The following is a 19,979-nucleotide window of genomic DNA, read 5'->3' on the forward strand; positions in this document are numbered from 1 at the left end:
GATACCAGTCGTATTGAATTAGGACCCACCCTAATGGCCTCATCTTAATTAAAGACCCTATTTCCAAATAAGATTACATTCACAGGTTCAGGGGGTGGAGTTTAGGACTGCAACATATCTTTTGTGGGGGACAAAAATCCAACCTGTAACTGAGGTCATCTAGCCCATCTCTCTACTGGACGTATGATCTGCTGTGTAAGATCTGTCCAGTCGTAAGACTTAGGCACAAAGTATGATAGTCAATTTAGGTCAAACCCAGGTAGGTGGAGTAGGGGCAGAAAGAGGGTCCTGGCACAAGATCGTCCCATACTCACTAGGGTGAGATAGTTGCTGTTGTATTGACCTAGTTATAGAAATTGGTTGCAGAGCTGGGTGGGTAGGATAAGGTCTAAAGAGTGATGCAGGGAAAGTCCGGTGCTGGGCAGAGCACAGAGAACACTGGTGGGGAATCCAGCTGGCTGGTAGCAAACATTCTGGGTAGATGTTTAGATGGGTGGGATGGTCATTATCCTCTAGATCACCACTGTTCAATAGGAATATAAAGTGAGTCACACTTGTAGTTTCAAATTTTCCAGTAACCATATTAGAAAAAGTAAAAAGAAATGGGGAAATTAAGACTTTATTTTACTTAATCCAAGATATCCAAAATATTATCATTTCAATATGTCATTAATATAAAAAAGATTAACATATTTTGCCTTCTTTTTTTTTTTGCCCCGTACTAAGTCTTTAAAATCCAACGTGCATTTTATACTTGCAGGGCATCACAAGTCATATTTCAAGAGCACGATAGGCATATGTATTAGACTCCACTAGATCCTAGAAGTGCTGCCCCTGGGTGGTAGGATCCAAGCCACAGGCTGGGTTGTAGGTGAGACTCAGTTCTGGGGAGAACACAGGCAGGAACAAGGCAGAATCTAAGGGTGTTTAGGGAAGAGTTTAGGACAGCCTGAAGAGGAAAATGTGTTCCAAGGAGAGACAAAGTGAATGAAAGGGGGAGGGATCCGCTTAAACTTGCTTAAGTAAGGGATGGGGTGATTATTCTGCACTGTGAGATCCCTTGGAAATGAATTGTAAGAAGTCACACCTGGGCTGGGAGTACTGGCAGGAAATTGGTCACTCTCTTTGTTTCCCTCTCTAGAGTTATGAAGCCTCTTATCTCCATTTCTCTCTGCTTGTCTGTTTTGTTAGTCTCCTTCTACACACTCATTTCCTCTTTTATTTACCTAATTGAACCTTAAAATGGCTTCCTCAGCTGCTAACTCTAGGACATCTCCGCTCAGCTCCCCACCACTAACTCAGTGGCTTAGTGTTCCATTTCATGTTCCAAGGAGAGAAAATCTGATCTGCCACTTGGTCACTCATCCACCTTTGGCTCAGTTAGCTGAGGCCAAGCTCACCTAAGTACAAACGGAGCCACCCAGGCTCATCCCTAGTCTAAGGCAGTGGTTCTCAAAGTGGGTTCTCTCCACCAGCAGCATTAGAAACATAAATTCAGGGCCCTCACCCCAACCTATTGAACCAGTGTCTCTGGGGGTGGAGCCTAGGATACTATGTTAGAGCCATGGGTGAGGGCAGATTCCCTCAGAAGAGGATGTGGGTAAGGACTACCATCTTAGTACACCAAGGTAGAGGTGGAGAAGGCCAGAGCTGAGGTGAGTAGCATGGGGGAGCCCACACCTGGAGAGAGAGGTCCCAGATGTGACTGCAACTTCCATCACTGGGGACCAGGTGTGCTGGGAGGGTGTGAGGGAAGGGGTCACAGAGAACAGCTCAGAATGTGACCTAATCCTAAATCATGTCAGAACAGGACTACATGTGAGGGTTTTAAGTGAACCTAACTTTGAGGACCTGGGACAGGCAGAGGCAGAGAGGAAATGAGTGGAGGTTGGAGAGGGAGAGTCAGGTTGATAACAGCAAGTATATGGGGGCTGTGCTTGGCTGCTTCATCAGTTACAAGCTGATTTGGAGGAAGCTAGAACTAAATATTAAATCAAATTAATAACAGTTAAACATTAAAGAAAGTTGAATTTTTAAGCAGTGGTAGAAACTGCTGAGTGCCTGATGTTTGCTTTTTCCATGGCACATAAACTGTATTAAATTTGAAATTTACACTACAAAAATAGCTTCACAGGAGTACCATTATTAACATAAACTTACCTCTGACAGATTTTTTATTACTGGAGACAACTGTTCTATGTACAAAATGTATTAACGGCTGGAGCAGAAGAAAAATACCAACTACAGATGGTAAGCATTTTCTTGCAAAGTCACATCAAATTTAACATTAGCCTTGGAAAATAGAAACATATTTAAACAAAAGATTTTAGATATTCTTAGAACTCTGTGTAGATTTTCACCTCTGGTCTAGGATACCATCATAAAGAGTGCAACTTTAAGTGATTAAAATAAGTTAATGAAAAAGTTTACCACTTCTGCTCAAAAATGCTATTTAACGTGTTGTTACAGCATTTTCATTGGCAGGTTCTATTAAGTGGCATTTATGGAAAAAGACATATTTTATTGGTATAAAATAGGTGGAGTCAGTATACTTGAGAAAGATGCCTAAAACAATGATTCGATAAAAGGTGCACAATTCCACTGAAAGCAAATTAGAAGTCATAAGGGAATAAAAAGGCTTTGAAAAGATTTTCTGCAATTCCCATACCCATTAGAGACCTGTGCAAGTACAATTTACATTAGAAGTAGATTTCTATTTTAGGCAGAAAGAAAAGAGTGAATTCCTAAGAATTGTTATTACTCCCTTTCTTTCTCAAAAATATGTCTAAAAGTGTTGCCATGATGAAGCAATGCTGTGCATCTAATGCTGAAATGTAATCCAGTGAAAGTTTAGCTCTCCTGAACAGTATAAATGGTTTTATTATTTTTTTTAAAATTTATTTATTTATTTGTTGGTTATTTTTGGCTGCGTTGGGTCTTCGATGCTGTGCGCAGGCTTTCACTAGCTGTGGCGAGCAGGGGCTTCTCATTGTGGTGGTTTCTCTTGTTGCCGAGCACAGGCTCTAGGCGTGCAGGCTTCAGTAGTTGTGGCACACGTGCTCAGTAGTTGTGGCTCGCGGGCTCTAGAGCGCAGTCTCAGTAGTTGTGGCGCACGGGCTTAGTTGCTCTGCGGCATGTGGGATCTTCCCGGACCAGGGCTTGAACCCGTGTCCCCTGCATTGGCAGGCGGATTCTTAACCACTGCTGCGCCACCAGAGAAGTCCCTAAACTATTCTTATATGAATCGTTTTTTTAAACAATGAGATTTAAACTTACATGCAGGCAAGAGTAAACAAATCCTCCTCTGCATATTAAGCATGTATACATTTTTCTGAATTGTCACTTACATATTTGAATGTACTGCTTTAAACTTCACAACAGGCAATCTCCACAGCTCCTCCATTGTGTTCTGAAATCCTAACTTTTGTTACCTAATACAAAGCTACAAATTGTGTTAGTGGGTGGTTGGGAACAGTGGGTGCCATTAGAATGGGGCAAATGCGTATGTATACATCAGTTTGCTAAGTTTTATTGCCATTATACATCTAGTCGTTTAAATTGTGATCACAACTATTGTTGAAATTGATTAGGGTATCTTCAGAGCTTCTGTAGCACAAAGAAGCATTTCTAAAGGAACTTGTTCACTGCTTTGCGCATAGTAGGCACTCAGTATTTGTTGAATGAATTTCTAGCACCGTCCCCTGAATTTCTAGTCTAACTTCCAGAACTTTATATAATTTTTGGATCACTTTAATTGTAGGGCTGTATCCAGACTGATGAGATGTTCTTGGAGGTAACTTGATCTGGAGAATAAAATGACATCACTGATGAATTAAAAGAAATGACTGACACTGACTTAGGATTAAAATATATCAGACTTTATTAAACATTTAAAATTGCAATAGTAGTAGTCTTAAGCAAAACTAATAAGGCACACAAAAAATCCCCCATGCATACGTTTGCATGCATACATACAACTTTTTATTCTGCTTTTAAACTTGATTATTTGTAAACTCTTCTATATTATATGGTCTTCATAATTGCCATTTAAATGGCATTAAAACCCATGCTGTTGATGTAATTCGCCATTAGGCTGTTAGCTCATCCCCCTTTTGTTATTAACCGAAGTTTGCAAAGAACATCTGTACTATCATATCAAGAATAAATTCCTAACAGTGCGATTACAGGGTCAAAGGGTAAGGTACACTTATTTTTATTTCATTTTCTATTTTTTCCCTCCTGAGATAACGAAATACAGTACTGTACGAAGAGCTTTTCATACATTGCTCTCGAAGGCTTATCTTGTTAATTATCCTTGCAGGCATTATTATCCTCCTATCCTTGAGCTACAGCTGAAAAAGGAGCCCAAGCAGGCCGGTAACCTGATCTCGTTCACCAGGTGAGTCCTGGATGGTGGTGGCAACTACGATACCAGGAGCAAAACACCCCGGGGGATTTGCTGGAACCCTCGGTAAGGGAATAGTGTCTCTTCCCTCACCCCAGCGACGCTCAATCCGGAGCGCAGCGGATTCGGTTATCACTTTGCTCGCCCCAGCCTCTCAGAGCCCTGCACACAGTGGGCGTCTAATAAAAGCGGTCTGCATTGCACTGACAAAAGCTCTCCGTTAAGCGGGATGAACACTAGGCCCTGCTGGCACCACAGACCTCGGCGCCGCCACTCTGCTTCTTTGCCCGCTCCTTCCTCAAGTTCCTGCATGGGACAGCAGGACACACCAACACAGACCGACGCGCCCAGGCCGAACCCGGGCCTGGCGCCCCAGCGCCCCAGGCACTCTGCGCGCGCCTGCCCAGGCCCCGCCCCCGGCCCCGCCCCGCCCTCCGGCCCCGCCCCCGTCGGTCCCGCCCCCCCCCACCCCCCACCCCGTCTCCTCCCCGCCCCCGGAGCCGACGAGTGGCGGCGGCGGCCCCAAGACCCGGTTCCCTCAGACAAGAGGGCGGGTGGAGGAGGAAGCGGCCGAGCCCCGAGTCCTGCTCCGGCGCCGCCGAGCACCGCCCGCCTCAACCGACCGGCCCCGTCGGCTCCTGGGCCTTGCCGAGCCGAGAGGAGGGAAAGGCGGAGGCGGCTGCGTGGAGGCAGCCGGGGCGCGGGAGCGGGCGGAGGCGGCGCGGCCGGCCGCGGCTGCCGCTTTGTTGTGCGTCCCGGGCCGAGGAAGGAGAAGTGGGAGGAGGGGGGAGCTCGGCGTCCCGCTCCCTCCGCGGCTCATGGCGACGACGCTCGGCACATCCGGGACCCTCCGGCCGTGGCGGCCGCGGCGCCGGCTGCTCGGGCCCCAGCCCCGGCCGCTGTGGTGACTGCGCCGCGCCTCGCCGTCGCCCCCGCCCCGCCAGCCGCCCGCCGGCCCCGGGCCCAGCGCCGCGGCCGCAGCCCCGTCGCCGCCCCCGCCGCCGGGGACATGTCTAACCCCGGGGGCCGGAGGAACGGGCCCGTCAAGCTGCGCCTGACAGGTGAGGGGGTTGGGCGGGCGGCAGGAGCCGGGCCGGGGCGGCCGTGGGGTGGCCGAGCCGGCGGGGGGGTGCCTGTGGCCTTGAGAAGGGCCAGGGTCGCGATCAATGGTGAGTGGAGAGTCGGGAACGTGGGAAGGCCTAGTTCAGGGAGAGTAATTGCAAACCACTCTGCCTTGTTTGGAAATTCTTACAAAAGCCAAGGGTGACTCGGGTGTCTTTTGTTGGGGGGGGGTCCCCCGGTTGGAATTCCTGGCGGATTTGAGGTCGAAAAGCCTGGTCCGAGAAGCACGGTTCTCTCCCGGGGCGTCGGGGAGCAGCCCTTGGGCTACTGCCCAGGTGGGGTCGTGGAGGGGATGAGGAGCTCCTGTGGAGGGGATTATTGAATCCGGCTGCTGACTGCGCGCAGTGAACACTCCTTAAAGATGGAGCGCTTAACGGGAGAGAGTGTGTGTGTGTGTGTGTTCGTGTGTGTGTTCGTGTGTGTGTGTGTGTGTTCCCTGGTTGTTAACTTGTTCGCCCACTTGTGCCCGCGTGCAAGACCTTCCCTCTCTGCTGCCAGCCACAGCAGCCGGTGCCACACACCTGAAACGCACGGCTTTGAGAGGGAAGGAGACTGAGGTTGACTTTTCCGGTGTGTCTGCCTGATCCGACGACTCGGGCTCATTGTACCCTCTGTGTTTTGGAAGTGTTTGATTGTAGGGTAGCGTGTTTGGGGTTTTTCCTTGTAGGCCGCAGAGCTTGTGTCTCACTGCTAACTCTAGACCTGCTTTAAAAACACCTTTTTTTGGGTCCATTTTTAAGTATGTACTCAGACAGACTTTAAGCGAAGTTTTCTCTCTCTCCCCCACTCTCCTCCCCTTCCCTTTTCTAAATGGAAAAGAATGTCTGGAGGGGTTGCTAGATAGCAGGCTTTTCTTACAAAGTGTTTATGATTCCAAGTGTATGAAATCTTTAACGTTACAGGTACGTTATGCTTACAGCGCCGTTTTTGATATTCTTACATGGTCGTGTTACCCCAGTATAAGGAAAAATTATTTGGGGTTTGAAAAGTGTAATGGAAACCAGTGTACTTATCCTAGTTTCAGTATTCATTCTTAATTATCCACGTTGATATTCAGATATGTGGTGAGAAAGGTGGCTTTCCTTAGAGAATCTGTGTGTGTATGTGTGTGTGGGTGCGCGTGTAAGAATAAACTGTAATTACGTTTGCCTCCACTAGACTTTGAGATTTATATGGACTAATTTTGTAATTGAATGCTTGTGTGTCACATCCCAGTCCACTGGCTGAACTTTCGAGATAAAAACTTGCAGTGAATTAGGTATTTGAGAATTTAGCCTGACTGTATATGTTGGCTGCAGTTTTTAAAATATATTACTTTCATGACAGTTTTACCTTCCTTAGGGAAGATTGCAAAGAATCATTAACTGAGTGGTTCTTAATGGAAAACCTGGATTGGGAGATGCCTGTCTCCCCTACTTCCCCCCATTCAGTTTCCTTATTTTCTTAGGAAGCAATGGAAACCTTTATAAGGGATCTTTGTTGCTTTAGAGTTTATCTACTCTATCTGTTCCTCTCTGGAGTCAGTCCTGTGTCAGTGATGGTGGAAAGAACCTGTGATTCCAGGTGTGCAAAAAGTATTAGAAATTGGCTGGTGGCCACTTAATTCCTTCTAGGCTGTATACACAATAAGAAAATGAGGGAGAAAACAGGGATTTTGATTTTCTGCAGAATGAGTTTGAGGTTTTTAGTGTGACTCAACAGATCTTAAAGTGTTTATCTGTGGTTTCCTTACTGAATATGATACATTATAAAAATTCACGAGTAAAGTTAGGAGAAAAGATTACACTTATTCCCTATCCCTCCAAAAAAATACTGGGCTAAATTTGTAGAGTGATTTTGTATTTTTACATTTTTCTGAGGAATTTTAAATACACTGTGTCCCCTTAATTGTAAAAACAGTTTGAGATACTCTCAATTTCTTAAAACCATTGGGAATTTGTCTCTGTCATATTTTAAGAGAAAACTATTCAAATATTAAAAACATCGCCCTCTCCATTTTGGTTACGTATGGTGGATTTTCTTGTTTTGCCAGGAAAGTTAACATGTATTTTTTCATTTTTGTTCGTTTACAGATTAGATGGTATAGATTTTAACAAATAAGGTTTCAAGAGCTGGATTCAATTAGCAGCTTTTTAGGACATAAACATTAAAGAGTTAGATGGAAAAGATTGTTTTGACTGACTGGATAAATGACAGGGCTGTGTTTGATGTGCGTCCAGGAATTGGTCTGGAGCTGGTGCCCAACTTTTCAGTCCATCTTGAGAAGCCAAATAAAATATTTAACCTAAGCCTCGTTTTGTTTAAAAAAAAAAAGTTGATTCTTTGTTAAGACCTTAAGAAATGTTTGGCATACCTTTAGACTAAGTGTTTAACAGTTCATTTAGATTCAGGTTCCATAAGAGAGGAAAATTAAAAGAAAAAAAAAACAGATCCCGTAGTGATTTTTTATTTGGTTTACAATACACTTGGGCTGTAAGATGATTTAAAGTAATTGTTCTTTGCTTTAAGTTAATACCATACTAGTATTTTAAATTTATAGACTGTCTTTGATTCCCAGGTACCTTATGAATTGTAGTTACTCAATTATATCCTTAATGTAGAGTTGCCCCTTTACTGAAAGATGTAAACAACTCTTGCATGGTGTCTGTCTGTCACACACGTACATACACACACACACTCTCATACACACACTCTCACACATACATACAAACTGAAGGAGAAATATTTGAACCATGAGATCTCTGCCCACAACAGATATTAAACTTTTCCACATGTTATTCCTGAGACCACAGTCAACTAGCAAACTGTTTAGTATTTGTTGATGCAAAGAAGGAAGGGCTAATTTAATCCCAAATTTGAGATTCCTCAGGTCATTGGTGGTTAAAATCTGATTTGGTCCATCAAGCTACTTCTATTTTTTATGACACTTTAACACTTGATCATTAAAATGGGCTGTATGGTAAAGCTATCAATTTCAACTAGTATTTGTAGAGCAAATTGATTATAAAATGTAAAATTTGTATACATTATACTTACGAATAGGCTTTTCTTATGATGGTTTGGATAGAAGATATTCTTTGATGGTAAAAAAATTGGGGGTAATTTTTTATATTACTGTTTTTTAAAAATTAATTAATTTATGGCTGTGTTGGGTCTTCGTTTCTGTGCGAGGGCTTTCTCTAGTTGCGGCGAGCGGGGGCCACTGTTCATTGCGGTGCACGGGCCTCTCACTATCGCAGCCTCTCTTGTTGCGGAGCACAGGCTCCAGACGCGCAGGCTTAGTAATTGTGGCTTACGGGCCCAGTTGCTCTGTGGCATGTGGGATCTTCCTAGACCAGGGCTCGAACCCGTGTCCCCTGCATTGGCAGGCAGATTCTCAACCACTGCGCCACCAGGGAAGCCCTATGTTACTGTTTTTTAAAACCAAAGGCTGGAAAAAGCAGTTAGTATAATTTCTAATATTTAAAATTCTTAGATATGGAGAAATAACAGATTACTTCTCCAGAACATTTATTGCAGACCTTTTTGTAATTTAAATGTTTTCGTACAGTGCATCTCATGTTCTTAATTTATAAAACCCTAAGCAGTAATGAGGTTAACCTTGTCTATAGCTAAAGGAAAATTACCTTTAAAAGTCTCACTTTAGATATGCTGGTATCTTAGTATTGTTTTACTGCATATTTTATTGATTCAAGGCTTTAAAAATTACAACTTGATTATACCTCGCAGTTTTCTAAGTGGGAATGTGCCTGTACACCATAATGACTTGTTCTAGGGGCGTTAGTGATTTGAATGTCCCCAGTTCATTTTTTTTTTCTTGGTTTCTGAGGAGGAAGCCAATGTGGCTTAGCTCCTTCCTTTTCTCTTAAGTTTCTCTCTTCTAATCAAACCTTCAGGCCGGGGGGCTGAACCTGCCTAGGTGCTTCATGTAGTTTGGTTTTCATTGGTGAGTAAAAGAGAGAGAGAGAGAGAGAGAGAGTGTGTGTGTGTTTAATCATGGATTCTACTTTTTTCCTGTTGGTTGAACTATAACTATCACAACATACTAACATGTCATTTATTTAGCATGTAATTTAGCATATTTAGTATATAACTCAAGTTTTCAAGGTAAATGAAGATCCATGCTTTAACCATGCAAGGTTTTAATTTTAGCTATTTTTGATGTCTTTTAAAGATTTTGAAGGCTTTTAAAGATGTAATATGCCCTACTCCTTTCAAATAGACCATACTTAACAGAACTTAATGTTTTATTTATGATTCAGTATCATTATGAATATAAGTTATTGTGCTGTTGTAATGTGTAGTACAAGGATATCATCATGGTATGGAGAGAGAACCGTTTGACTCTGGCTGTATGGTGACATGTTTAACCCTGTTCTTACTGCTTTTTCTCTCTTTGCCTTTGTTTTTGTTTACTGTTACTTTCTTTGCTCTAAGAAAGCTGAACCCTTGAAATGTACTGTTGTAATCAACATTGTTATGTGTTTCTGTATGAGGGACATGTACTGAATGCTTATTAAGTGCCAGACACTGTATTAAGTTTACATCTGTTATTACTTTTAATTCTCATAATAGCTTCAAGAGGTAGGAGAAATTTGGAGAGGTTAAGTACATGTCAGAACCCAAGCTGTCTGTCTAGAAAGCCTGTTACAAACTTACAGGATTTTGTGTGGAAAATAAAATAATTTCATTTATTTGGAATTACCCTTGTCCCTTGAGATACTTGCTTATCTTTTAAGGCTCAACTCAAGGTACCCTTATCCACAGATCTTTCCTTGACCTGTGTTGACCTTTCCTCTCTGATTAAGAGGCTCTTCCTCTAGCATCAGACCTAACTCAATGAAGGGCTTTTGTTGTCTGTGCTGTAAGCTCCATGAAGGCAGAATCCTGTTTCAGCATGCATTAAGAGCCTTTTGGCATTTTATTTTGAATGAATGCTGGAGACATAGAAGTAATTCTCTGTAGTTTTATACATGTTTTTTATGGCTGATGCACTGGGTGTGAGTGGCAAGAGGTGAGGCTTGTAGACAGGGACCAACCCATTTTAGGACCTTGTTATATTTTGTCAAGAAGTTTGATTTTTTTTTTTTTTAATATAGTGGGAACCATTGAAGGATTTTAAGCTTCAATATATTTGATGTTTAGAAATGTTAATCTTTGGGCAATAGGAAGGATGGACTGGAATGGGAACCACGAAGACTGATTTTAGGATAACCAGTTAAGAGAATCTATACAACAACCATTGTTCATATTTTTTTCTTGTTTTAACTTTTATTTCCAAATTCTGTTATTATAGATAATTTGTAAACATCTTGGTATGGATAATTTTTTTTTTTTTAAGGATTGTTAGGATATTTCCATAGAGAGAGTGCTGTTGCATTAAAGGGTGTGGATCTTTTTAGGTTCTTGATTAATTTTTCGTCAGACTGTTTGCTAAAAGAATTGTGCCTGTTTAGAGCAGCATTGAATAAATGTGTCCCTCTTAATATTCTATTACAAGAATTGGCTCTTGTTTTTTAAAATGTTCGCTAACTTCATGGCATATAGTATTTAACATTTTCTTGTGAAGTTGAATATTTTCCTGTCTGTTTACTAATTATATTTCTCTTTGTTGCCTTGTTTGGTCTTGTCCTAGTTACCACTTAGGCCATTTGTGTTTTTCTTAGTGATCTTCCTGAGAATTAAAAAAGATACTAATCTTTTGTCATATTTGTTACAGACGTTTTCCCCAGTCTGTTATTTGACTTTTAATTTTGATCATTTCTGAAAGAAAAATGATTTTGAATAAATTTGTTACTTTAGGAGTCAAATTTGTCCAACTTTTCCTTTGTTTTTCCTATCATTTCTATACTTAGGAAAACCCTTTTCTTCAAGAGGCTTAGTAAATATTTACATTTTATTTTAGTATTTTTAAAAATGGTTTAGGAAGATGTTTCCCCCCAAATTGCTACTCAGTCATCTCATCATTATTTATTAATCAATTTTTCCTTTCCATAGTGGTGTGATATCTTTTTAGTTATGTTAACAAATTAGTTATAATAGTCAGATTATCTCTTGTTCAGTGCCATACTCTTCATTATTGTAGCTTTATAATTTAGTTTAATCTCATTGTGCTAGAAATTTTTTTTGACTCTTTTTACTTATTTGCTCTTACACGTGAATATTAAAATTGTTAAATTTAAAAAGAAATTTCATTGGGATTGTAATTAGAATGCATTAATTTGGGAAAAGGAGGCATTTAAGTGTTTTTAGTTTTCCCACCTAGGAATATGCTATGTTTTTACGTTTATTTAAGCTTTTGTTCATATTGCTTAGGATAGTTTAATAGTTTTCTTCCTATGTTTTAATGTAATTCCAGCTAATCTAATTTATATTTGTGGCATATCCATTGTATTTTCTAACCTTAGTTATTGGCTTGTATTTAGGATTGCAGTCATATCTATTTTTGCTTGATTAGAGCAACTTTGCTGAACACTAAGCCTACTATTTCACTAATGCTAGTTTTCCAGGTATCAGTATTTGGCATTTTTTACAGTTGAATGCTAACATTAAAATTTTTTTTTCTTTTGTATTTTTCCACTAATACATAATTAATTGAACAAAGTGAAGAATTTTGTGTTTGTTTTAGAATCGTTTCTAAAGGCATTGACTTTTTAAAAACCGCATTTGATATGAATTAAGAAATATCAACATGTGTCTTAAGTTTGGCATTTGGTTTCTTACTAAAAATTGACAGCAGACATAAAACTTAGTTTAAAATAAATCCTGATTTTAGGTAGGAATTCCTATATAGATGATTGCACAAATGGCATTTCTTTCTTTCCCAAAAGTTTCCTCCTGCCTCTTCACAGCCAGTCTCCTCATATCCCCAGTCCTTGACAACCACTGATTTACTTTCTGTTGCAATAGTTTTACCTTTTCTAGAATTTTATGTAAATGGAATCATACAGTATGTAGTCTTCTGATTCAGGCTTCTTCTCACTTAGAATAGTGCTTTTGAGGTCCACCCATGTTGTGTGTCAGTTGTTTGTTCCTTTTAATCCTGAGGAATATTGCATTATGCACACATACCCCATTTTGTTTATCCATTCACAAATATCCACAGACATTAGTTTCCAGTTTTTTGCCATTATGTATAAAGCTGCTATGACCATTTGGGTACACCTCTCTTTGTGAACATGTTTTTATTTCTTTTGGGTAAATGTTTAGGATTGTTGGATCATATGGTAAGTATGTGTTTAACTTAAAAAAAAAAAACTGCTAAACTGTTTTTCAGAGTTGTACCATTTTGTATTTCTACCAGTGTTGTCTGAGAGTTCCAGTTGCTCCCAATCCTAGCCAACACTTCAGCACTTGCTGTTGTCAGTCTTTGATTTTAGCCATTCTAATTGGTGTGTAGAGATTACTTCAGTGTAGCTTTAATTTTAATTCCCTTTGACCTACGGTGTTAAGCATCTTTTAATGGACTTATTTATCATCTGTGTATCTTTGGTGAATATCTGTTCAAATCTTTTGCTCATAGTTTTTAAATCGGGTTGTTTTCTTATTATTGAGTTTTGAGAATTCTTTTTGTATTCTGGATACAAGTCCTTTATCAGATATGTGTTTTGCAAATATTTTCTCCTAATCTGTGGCAATTTTTCCCCCCTCAATAGTGTCTCAAAGAGCAGAAGTTTTGAATTTTGATTAAGCCCTGTTTATCAGTTTTTTTCTTTATGGTTCATGCTTTTTATTTCCTATATAAGAAATCTTTTCCTAATCCACAGTTCTAAAAATTCTCTATGTTTTCTTCTGCAGTATTTATAATATTAGCACTTACATTTTGGTGTAGGACCCTCCTAAATTTAACTTTTTAAAAATTTGCTGTGAGAAGTAAGGGTCAGGTTCTTTTTTTTTTTTCATATGGATATCCAATTTTCCTAGCACCATTTGCTAAAATGCTTTTGTTTCCTCCGTTGAGTTGTCTTGGCACCTTGGCTAAAAATCAGTTGACAACATACATGTTCTATTTCTGGACTCTATTCTGTTCCTTTCATCTATAATTCTTTTCTTTGTAAGTTTATTATTTATAATTCACACTTTCCTATTACTGTAGTTTTAACTTAAGTCTTCTGATTTCAAACATTGATTGAACTTTTCATAAACATTTTGATAGTTTAATAAGCATAATTGAGTCTTTAATTTAGGACCCCATAATACTTTAGGATCTTGTAATGCTTTAGAGCAGTGGTCCCCAACCTTCTTGCCACCAGGGACTGGTTTCGTGGAAGACAGTTTTTCCATGGACGGGCAGGGGATGGTTCAGGCGGTAATGTGAGTGATGGGGAGTGGCAGATGAAGCTTTGCTCGCTAGCCTGCCGCTCACCTCCTGCTGTGCCGCCCGGTTCCTAACAGGCAACAGACAGTTAGCAGTCCGTGGCCTGGGGGTTGGGGACCCCTGCTTTAGAGCCTGTTTCATTTATTTAGTCAACAAATATTTATCAATTTCTTGACATGTGTCAGACATGGATTTTTAAAAAAATTCTATAGTACCATGAATGGAGATATAAGAAATCAGAATAAACCTAGGTTGGGCTCAATATTTTTCTTTTCAACATTTCTATTATGAATCTTTGAAAAGTTTATTATTATTTTTGTCTCTTACTGATGAAAGTGGATTACAATAAGCATGACTTAACAAAGTTTGCTGTTTACCAGCTATCAGCCCTCTCAACTCATTTTTGGAAAAAGGTGGGATAAAAAAAAATAAACATATCTAAAATGTGGCAATAGAAAAGAAAGGATATAATTGTTTTGTCAAATGTGGGTTGGATTATGGTTTTTTAATTTTATTTATTTTATTTTTTAATTTAAATTTTTTTAACAATCACTTAACTTGGTTGTGCCGGGTCTTAGTTGTGGCAGGTGGGCTCCTTAGTTGCGGCTTGCTGTCTCCTTAGTTGCAGCATGTGGGCTCCTTAGTTGTGGCATGCATGAACTCTTAGTTGCGGCATGCATGTGGGATCTAATTCCCTGACCAGGTATCAGACCCAGGCCCCCTGCATTGGAATGGCAGAGGCTTACCCACTGGGCCACCAGCGAAGTCCCGATGGTTTTCTTAAACTTATATTTTATATTATGAGCATATTTTCCTATAAGACAAAAGAAAGGAAGAAACTTAATTTTTGAGGTATAGTTGATTTACAATGTTGTATTAATTTCTGCTGTACAGCAGAGTGATTCAGTTATACATATATATGCATTCTTTTTTAAAATATTCTTTTCCCTTATGGTTTGTCATAGGATGCAGAATATAGTTCTCTGTGCTGTACAGTAGGACCTTGTTGTTTATTCATTCCGTATATAATAGTTTACATCTGCTAACGCCAACTTCCCACTCCACCCCTCCCTCAGCCCCCTCCCCCTTGGTAACCACAAGTCTGTTCTCTATGTCCCTGAGTCTGTTTCTGTTTGGTAGATACGTTCATTTGTGTCGCATTTTTAAAAAAATTAATTAATTTATTTTTGGCTGTGTTGGGTTTTCGTTGCTGTGCGTGGGCTTTCTCTAGTTGCAGCGAGTGAGGCTACTCTTCGTTGCAGTGCATGGGCTTCTCATTGTGGTGGCTTCTCTTGTTGTGAAGCACGGGCTCTAGGCGCGTGGGCTTCAGTAGTTCTGGCACTTGGGCTCAGCAGTTGTGGCTCTCGGGCTCTAGAGTGCAGGGTCAGTAGTTGTGGCACGCGGGCTTAGTTGCTCTGCGGCACGTGGGATCTTCCTGGACCGGGGCTCAAACCCGTGTCCCCTGCCGTGGCAGGCGGATTCTTAACCACTGGGCCACCAGGGAAGTCCTGTGTCACATTTTATATTCTATATATAAGTGATATTATATGGTATTTGTCTTTCTCTTTCTGACTTACTGATAATCTCTAGGTCCATCCATGTTGCTGCAAATGGCATTATTTCATTATTTTTTAATGGCTGAGTAGCATTCCATGGTATATATGTACCACATCTTTGTCCATTCATCTGTTGATAGACATTTAGGTTGTCTCCATGTCTTGGCTATTGTGAATAGTGCTGCTGTGAACCCTGGGGTGCATGTATCTTTTTCGGATTAGAGTTTTGTCTGGGTATATGCCCAGGAGTGGAATTGCTGGATCATATGGCAACTCTATTTTTAGTTTTTTGAGGAACCTCCATACTGTTTTCCATAGTGGCTGCACCAATTTACATTTCCACTAACAGCGTAGGAGGGTTCTCTTTTCCTCCACATCCTTTCCAGCATTTGTTATTTGTAGAGTTTTTAACGATGACCATTCTGACTGATGTGAGGTGGTACCTCATTGTAGTTTTGATATGCATTTCTCTAATAATCAGCGATGTTGAGCATCTTTTCATGTGCCTGTTGGCCATCTGTATGTGGAAAAAGCTTAATTTTATTAAAATCTAAGATGACTTTTTTATTTGACCACAGTGCATTCCTGGGAACTGTCACAAAGCAGACATCTGTAATGTAGACCTATTTACTGTTATTGTTGGAGGCAGTTGGGATGTTGTAGAAAGAGTATAGAACTTGGAGGCAGAAAATTTGGGTTCATATCCTAGTTATGCCACTGATAAGCTTTGTGCCTTTAAGCAAGTCACTTATTTTCTTGGTGCCTATGCTTTTAGTTATAAATGCATATTTAAAATGAGTGTTGTTGGGGCTTCCCTGGTGGCACAGTGGTTGAGAGTCCGTGGTGGCACAGTGGTTGAGAGTCCGCCTGCCGATGGCAGGGGACACGGGTTCGTGCCCCGCTCCGGGAATATCCCACATGCCGCGGATCGGCTAGGCCCGTGAGCCATGGCCGCTGAGCCTGCGCTTCCGGAGCCTGTGCTCCGCAACGGGAGAGGCCGCAACGGGAGAGGCCACAACAGTGAGAGGCCCGCGTACCGCAAAAAAAAAAAAAAAAAAAAAAAAGAGTGTTATTTATTTTAGGATCCTGCTAGATAAGAAATAATGTATGTGAAAAATACTGTTCAAGCTGTAAAGTATTCTGTTAATGTATTTTGACATTTTTGATCAAAGATTATGTTTTATTTTTTAATTAATTTTTATTGGAGTATAGTTGATTTACAATGTTGTGTTAGTTTCTGCTGTACAGCAAAGTGAATCAGTTATACATACATCTGTTCTTTTTTAGATTCTTTTCCCATATATAGGTCATTACAGAGTATTGAATAGAGTTCCCTGAGCTATACAGTAGGTTCTTATAAGTTATCTGTTTTACATATAGTAGTGTACAAAGATTGTGTTTTTTTAACATCTTTATTGGCGTATAAATGCTTTACAATGGTGTGTTAGTTTCTGCTGTATAACAAAGTGAATCAGCTATACATATACATATACCCCCATATCCCCTCCCTTTTGCTTCTCCCTCCCACCCTCCCTATCCCACCCCTCTAGGTGGTCACAAAGCTCGGAGCTGATCTCCCTGTGCTATGAGGCTGCTTCCCACTAGCTATCTTACATTTAGTAGTGTATATATGTCAATATTACTCTCTCACTTTGTCCCAGCTTACCCTTCCCCCTCCCCGTGTCCTCAAGTCCATTCTCTACATCTGCGTCTTTATTCCTGTCCTGGCCCTAGGTTCATCAGAACCATTTTTTTTTTTTTTTTTTTTAGATTCCGTATATATGTGTTAGCATACGGTATTTATTTTTCTCTTTCTGACTTCACTCTATGACAGACTCTACGTCCATCCACCTCACTACAAATAACTCAATTTCGTTAAAGATTGTGTTTTAAATAAAGTAGTCATAACCGATTATATGCTGTTTTATAGGAGCAAGTGCAACATTAATAATGGTTAATATAGGTATTGATTTAAATGAAATCATGTCTTATAAAATAGGCATAAATGTTTTGTACACCTTGGGGTACCAGTGTGTTGTAAGGAATTCATATAGTTAAATTAGCTATTGTTATAATTAAAAAAAATAATTTATTTGGCTGTGCCAGGTCTTAGTTGCAGCACGTGGGATCTTTAGTTGTGGCATGTGGGCTCTTTAGTTGTGGCACATAAACTCTTAGTTGTGGTGTGCACGTGAGATCTAGTTCCCTGACCAGGGATTGAACCTGGGTCCCCTGCATTGGGAACGTGGAGTCTTTTTCACTAGACCACCAGGGAAGTCCCTAAATTAGCTGTTGTTATAATTTTTATCTTTAAATGATATAGCAAACATTTAGACAGTTAATTGTATTCTCCCTCAACCCCTCCATCCAGTTTTGGTAAGAAGTGGAAGAGCTTTGGAGAGTAATTTGAATGGCTCAGGATTTTGGAGATGGGAGAACTGTTTGGATCCAAGTCTTCAATGACTTTCTGCTGGTACTTTCAAAAATAGCCTGTAGTTTCATCTATTGCCAGTAGATGGAGATATTTCTGCACAGGTAGATGTCAACAGTGAGTAAAGACCTGTAAAACAGAAACCCAGAGTGTAAATAAGAGTTCTTGAAATAGAGTTGGAGAATTAGAAACTATCAAAGGTGATGCTGGCTTCTAATGCATATCCATACTTTAGGATAAACTTTCTCATATAAACTCTATGTTACATGTACAGGAGCAATACAAAAATTATTTTTGTTATATTAGAATTGCAAACATTGGTAGTTTATTCAACTTTTTTTTTTTGTTTGATCTTATGTCATCAGGCTTTAAATATAACTTTCTCTAGTGAAGTAGAAAACTTATTGCTTGGTCACATTATTCAGAATCATATAAATTTAGTACTATAAATAAGGTTGAAAGAGCTTTCTTTTTTTTAAATTTATCATCTTAATCTTTTTTTAAAATTATTTATTTATTTATTTATTTATTTTTGGCTGTGTTGGGTCTTCATTGCTGTGCGCAGGCTTTCTCTAGTTGAGAAAGAGCGGGGCTACTCTTTCCTTGCAGTGTGCAGGCTTCTCATTGAGGCGACTTCTCTTGTTGCGGAGCACGGGCTCTAGGCGCGCGGGCTTCAGTAGTTGTGGCACACAGGCTCAGTAGTTGTGGCTCGCAGGCTCTAGAGTGCAGGCTCAGTAGTTGTGGCACACCGGCTTAGTTGCTCCGTGGCGTGTGGGATCTTCCCAGACCAGGGCTCGAACCTGTGTCCCCTGCATTGGCAGGTGGATTCTTAACCACTGCGCCACCAGGGAAGCCCTGAAAGAGCTTTCTTAAAAAAATTGAATTTTGTAAAGGAAGAAGAATGAAGAAAAAATATTTTTAAAGATTCTTCTATCTTTTTAAAGTAAAATAGTATTTGACACATTCAAAATACCATGTCTAACACAGTACTTGGTACATAGTATATCTTCAGTAAACTTTTGTGAATTAAAGAATGATTCATGAAATTGAAAAAAGCTTACATGGTTTAAGAGGACCTCATTTGAAACAGATAATAGAATCTCTCTTTGTGACATTATTACTGAATTAACTGATGTTTGTACCTTAGTAATTTTGACAATTACTAAATTGTCAATTACAATTACTTTATAACAATTAAGTTATAAAGATAGAGGACCAAAGTATTCATTCAAGTTCGTATCTGACTTGATGGCTAGAACTCCTTTACCATACTCTGCAAAATTTACTTCTCAACAAAGTGAAGATCAGTCTGATAGTCACTGCAAAAAGATCTACTTTTGCATGTCACCTAAGAAATTCACATATATAACTAGTCTGTCAGTGTTAGGAAGAAAATTAATATTTTTTCAGAGCTCTATAGTTTTAACTTGTTCTCATTTGTTATCTAATTTAATTACTGTTGAGATCCTGACTTTACAAGTATTCTAAACCAGTGAAGGCGGAATATAATCTTTTATCTGATGAAATTTTTTTCTTGAATCTTTTGAAGAGAATAGCAACTGATTTTTTGAGGGAACAATTGGTACAGTTATTCAAATTCCATAGAAATTAGGCTAGTTGTACCAGAAATCTTGTGTAATAAAACATGAATCCTTGTACATTTTAGTTTTCTATTTCCTAGTTGTTTCGAGTTTTTCTTATTTTAGATAGGTAGGAAAGCTTAGGTAGTAAACCAGTCTTTTTCTTACTTTAAAATAGGGTTGGTGATGATATTTCAAGTTTCTTCTGATTTCCAGTTTGGTTATCTCAAGTCTTTTTTCTCTAACTAGAAAGAGGACTTGGAATGGTGGTGAGATATTTACATATTCATTCAGTGATCATTTGTTGAGAGTCTTAACATGCACCTTACGCTGAGGTGTAGGTTCTGGGATTTCAAGAAGAGATTTGGATCCCGATCTTGCTTTCAGGGAACCTACAGTGTAAACAAGTAGAGACAAGACTTGATGGATGAAATAATTGAACAGTCAGTGCTAGAGTTAGTGATACATACAATGAGGGTGAAATAAAAGAATGAAAGCCCATGGATATTTTTAAGGGAGCTCAATTTCCAGATTCTAAAGTTGATCAGTTTTTCATATTTTCTTCCTT

The 19,979-nt window shown here is 39.8% G+C and overlaps 1 protein-coding gene across 2 annotated transcripts in view; it reads left to right on the forward strand.

The window, feature by feature from the left end:
* The first annotated feature begins 4,886 nt into the window (after window positions 1-4,886).
* Window positions 4,887-19,979, forward strand: part of SMURF2 (SMAD specific E3 ubiquitin protein ligase 2) — a 112,576-nt gene continuing 97,483 nt past the window's right edge. Inside the window, exon 1 of one of the 2 annotated variants that reach the window (XM_027081171.1) lies at window positions 4,887-5,466. In XM_027081171.1, the coding sequence (XP_026936972.1) occupies window positions 5,415-5,466 (52 nt within the window). In that variant the 5' untranslated portion in view covers window positions 4,887-5,414. The remainder of the gene's footprint in view (window positions 5,467-19,979) is intronic. The other variant, XM_027081172.1, reaches the window with a different exon arrangement.

This window comes from Aethalodelphis obliquidens, unplaced genomic scaffold (genome assembly GCF_003676395.1).
Source record: "Aethalodelphis obliquidens isolate GAN/ISIS:26980383/991018 unplaced genomic scaffold, ASM367639v1 scaffold44, whole genome shotgun sequence".
NCBI classification, from domain to species: Eukaryota; Metazoa; Chordata; class Mammalia; order Artiodactyla; family Delphinidae; genus Aethalodelphis; species Aethalodelphis obliquidens.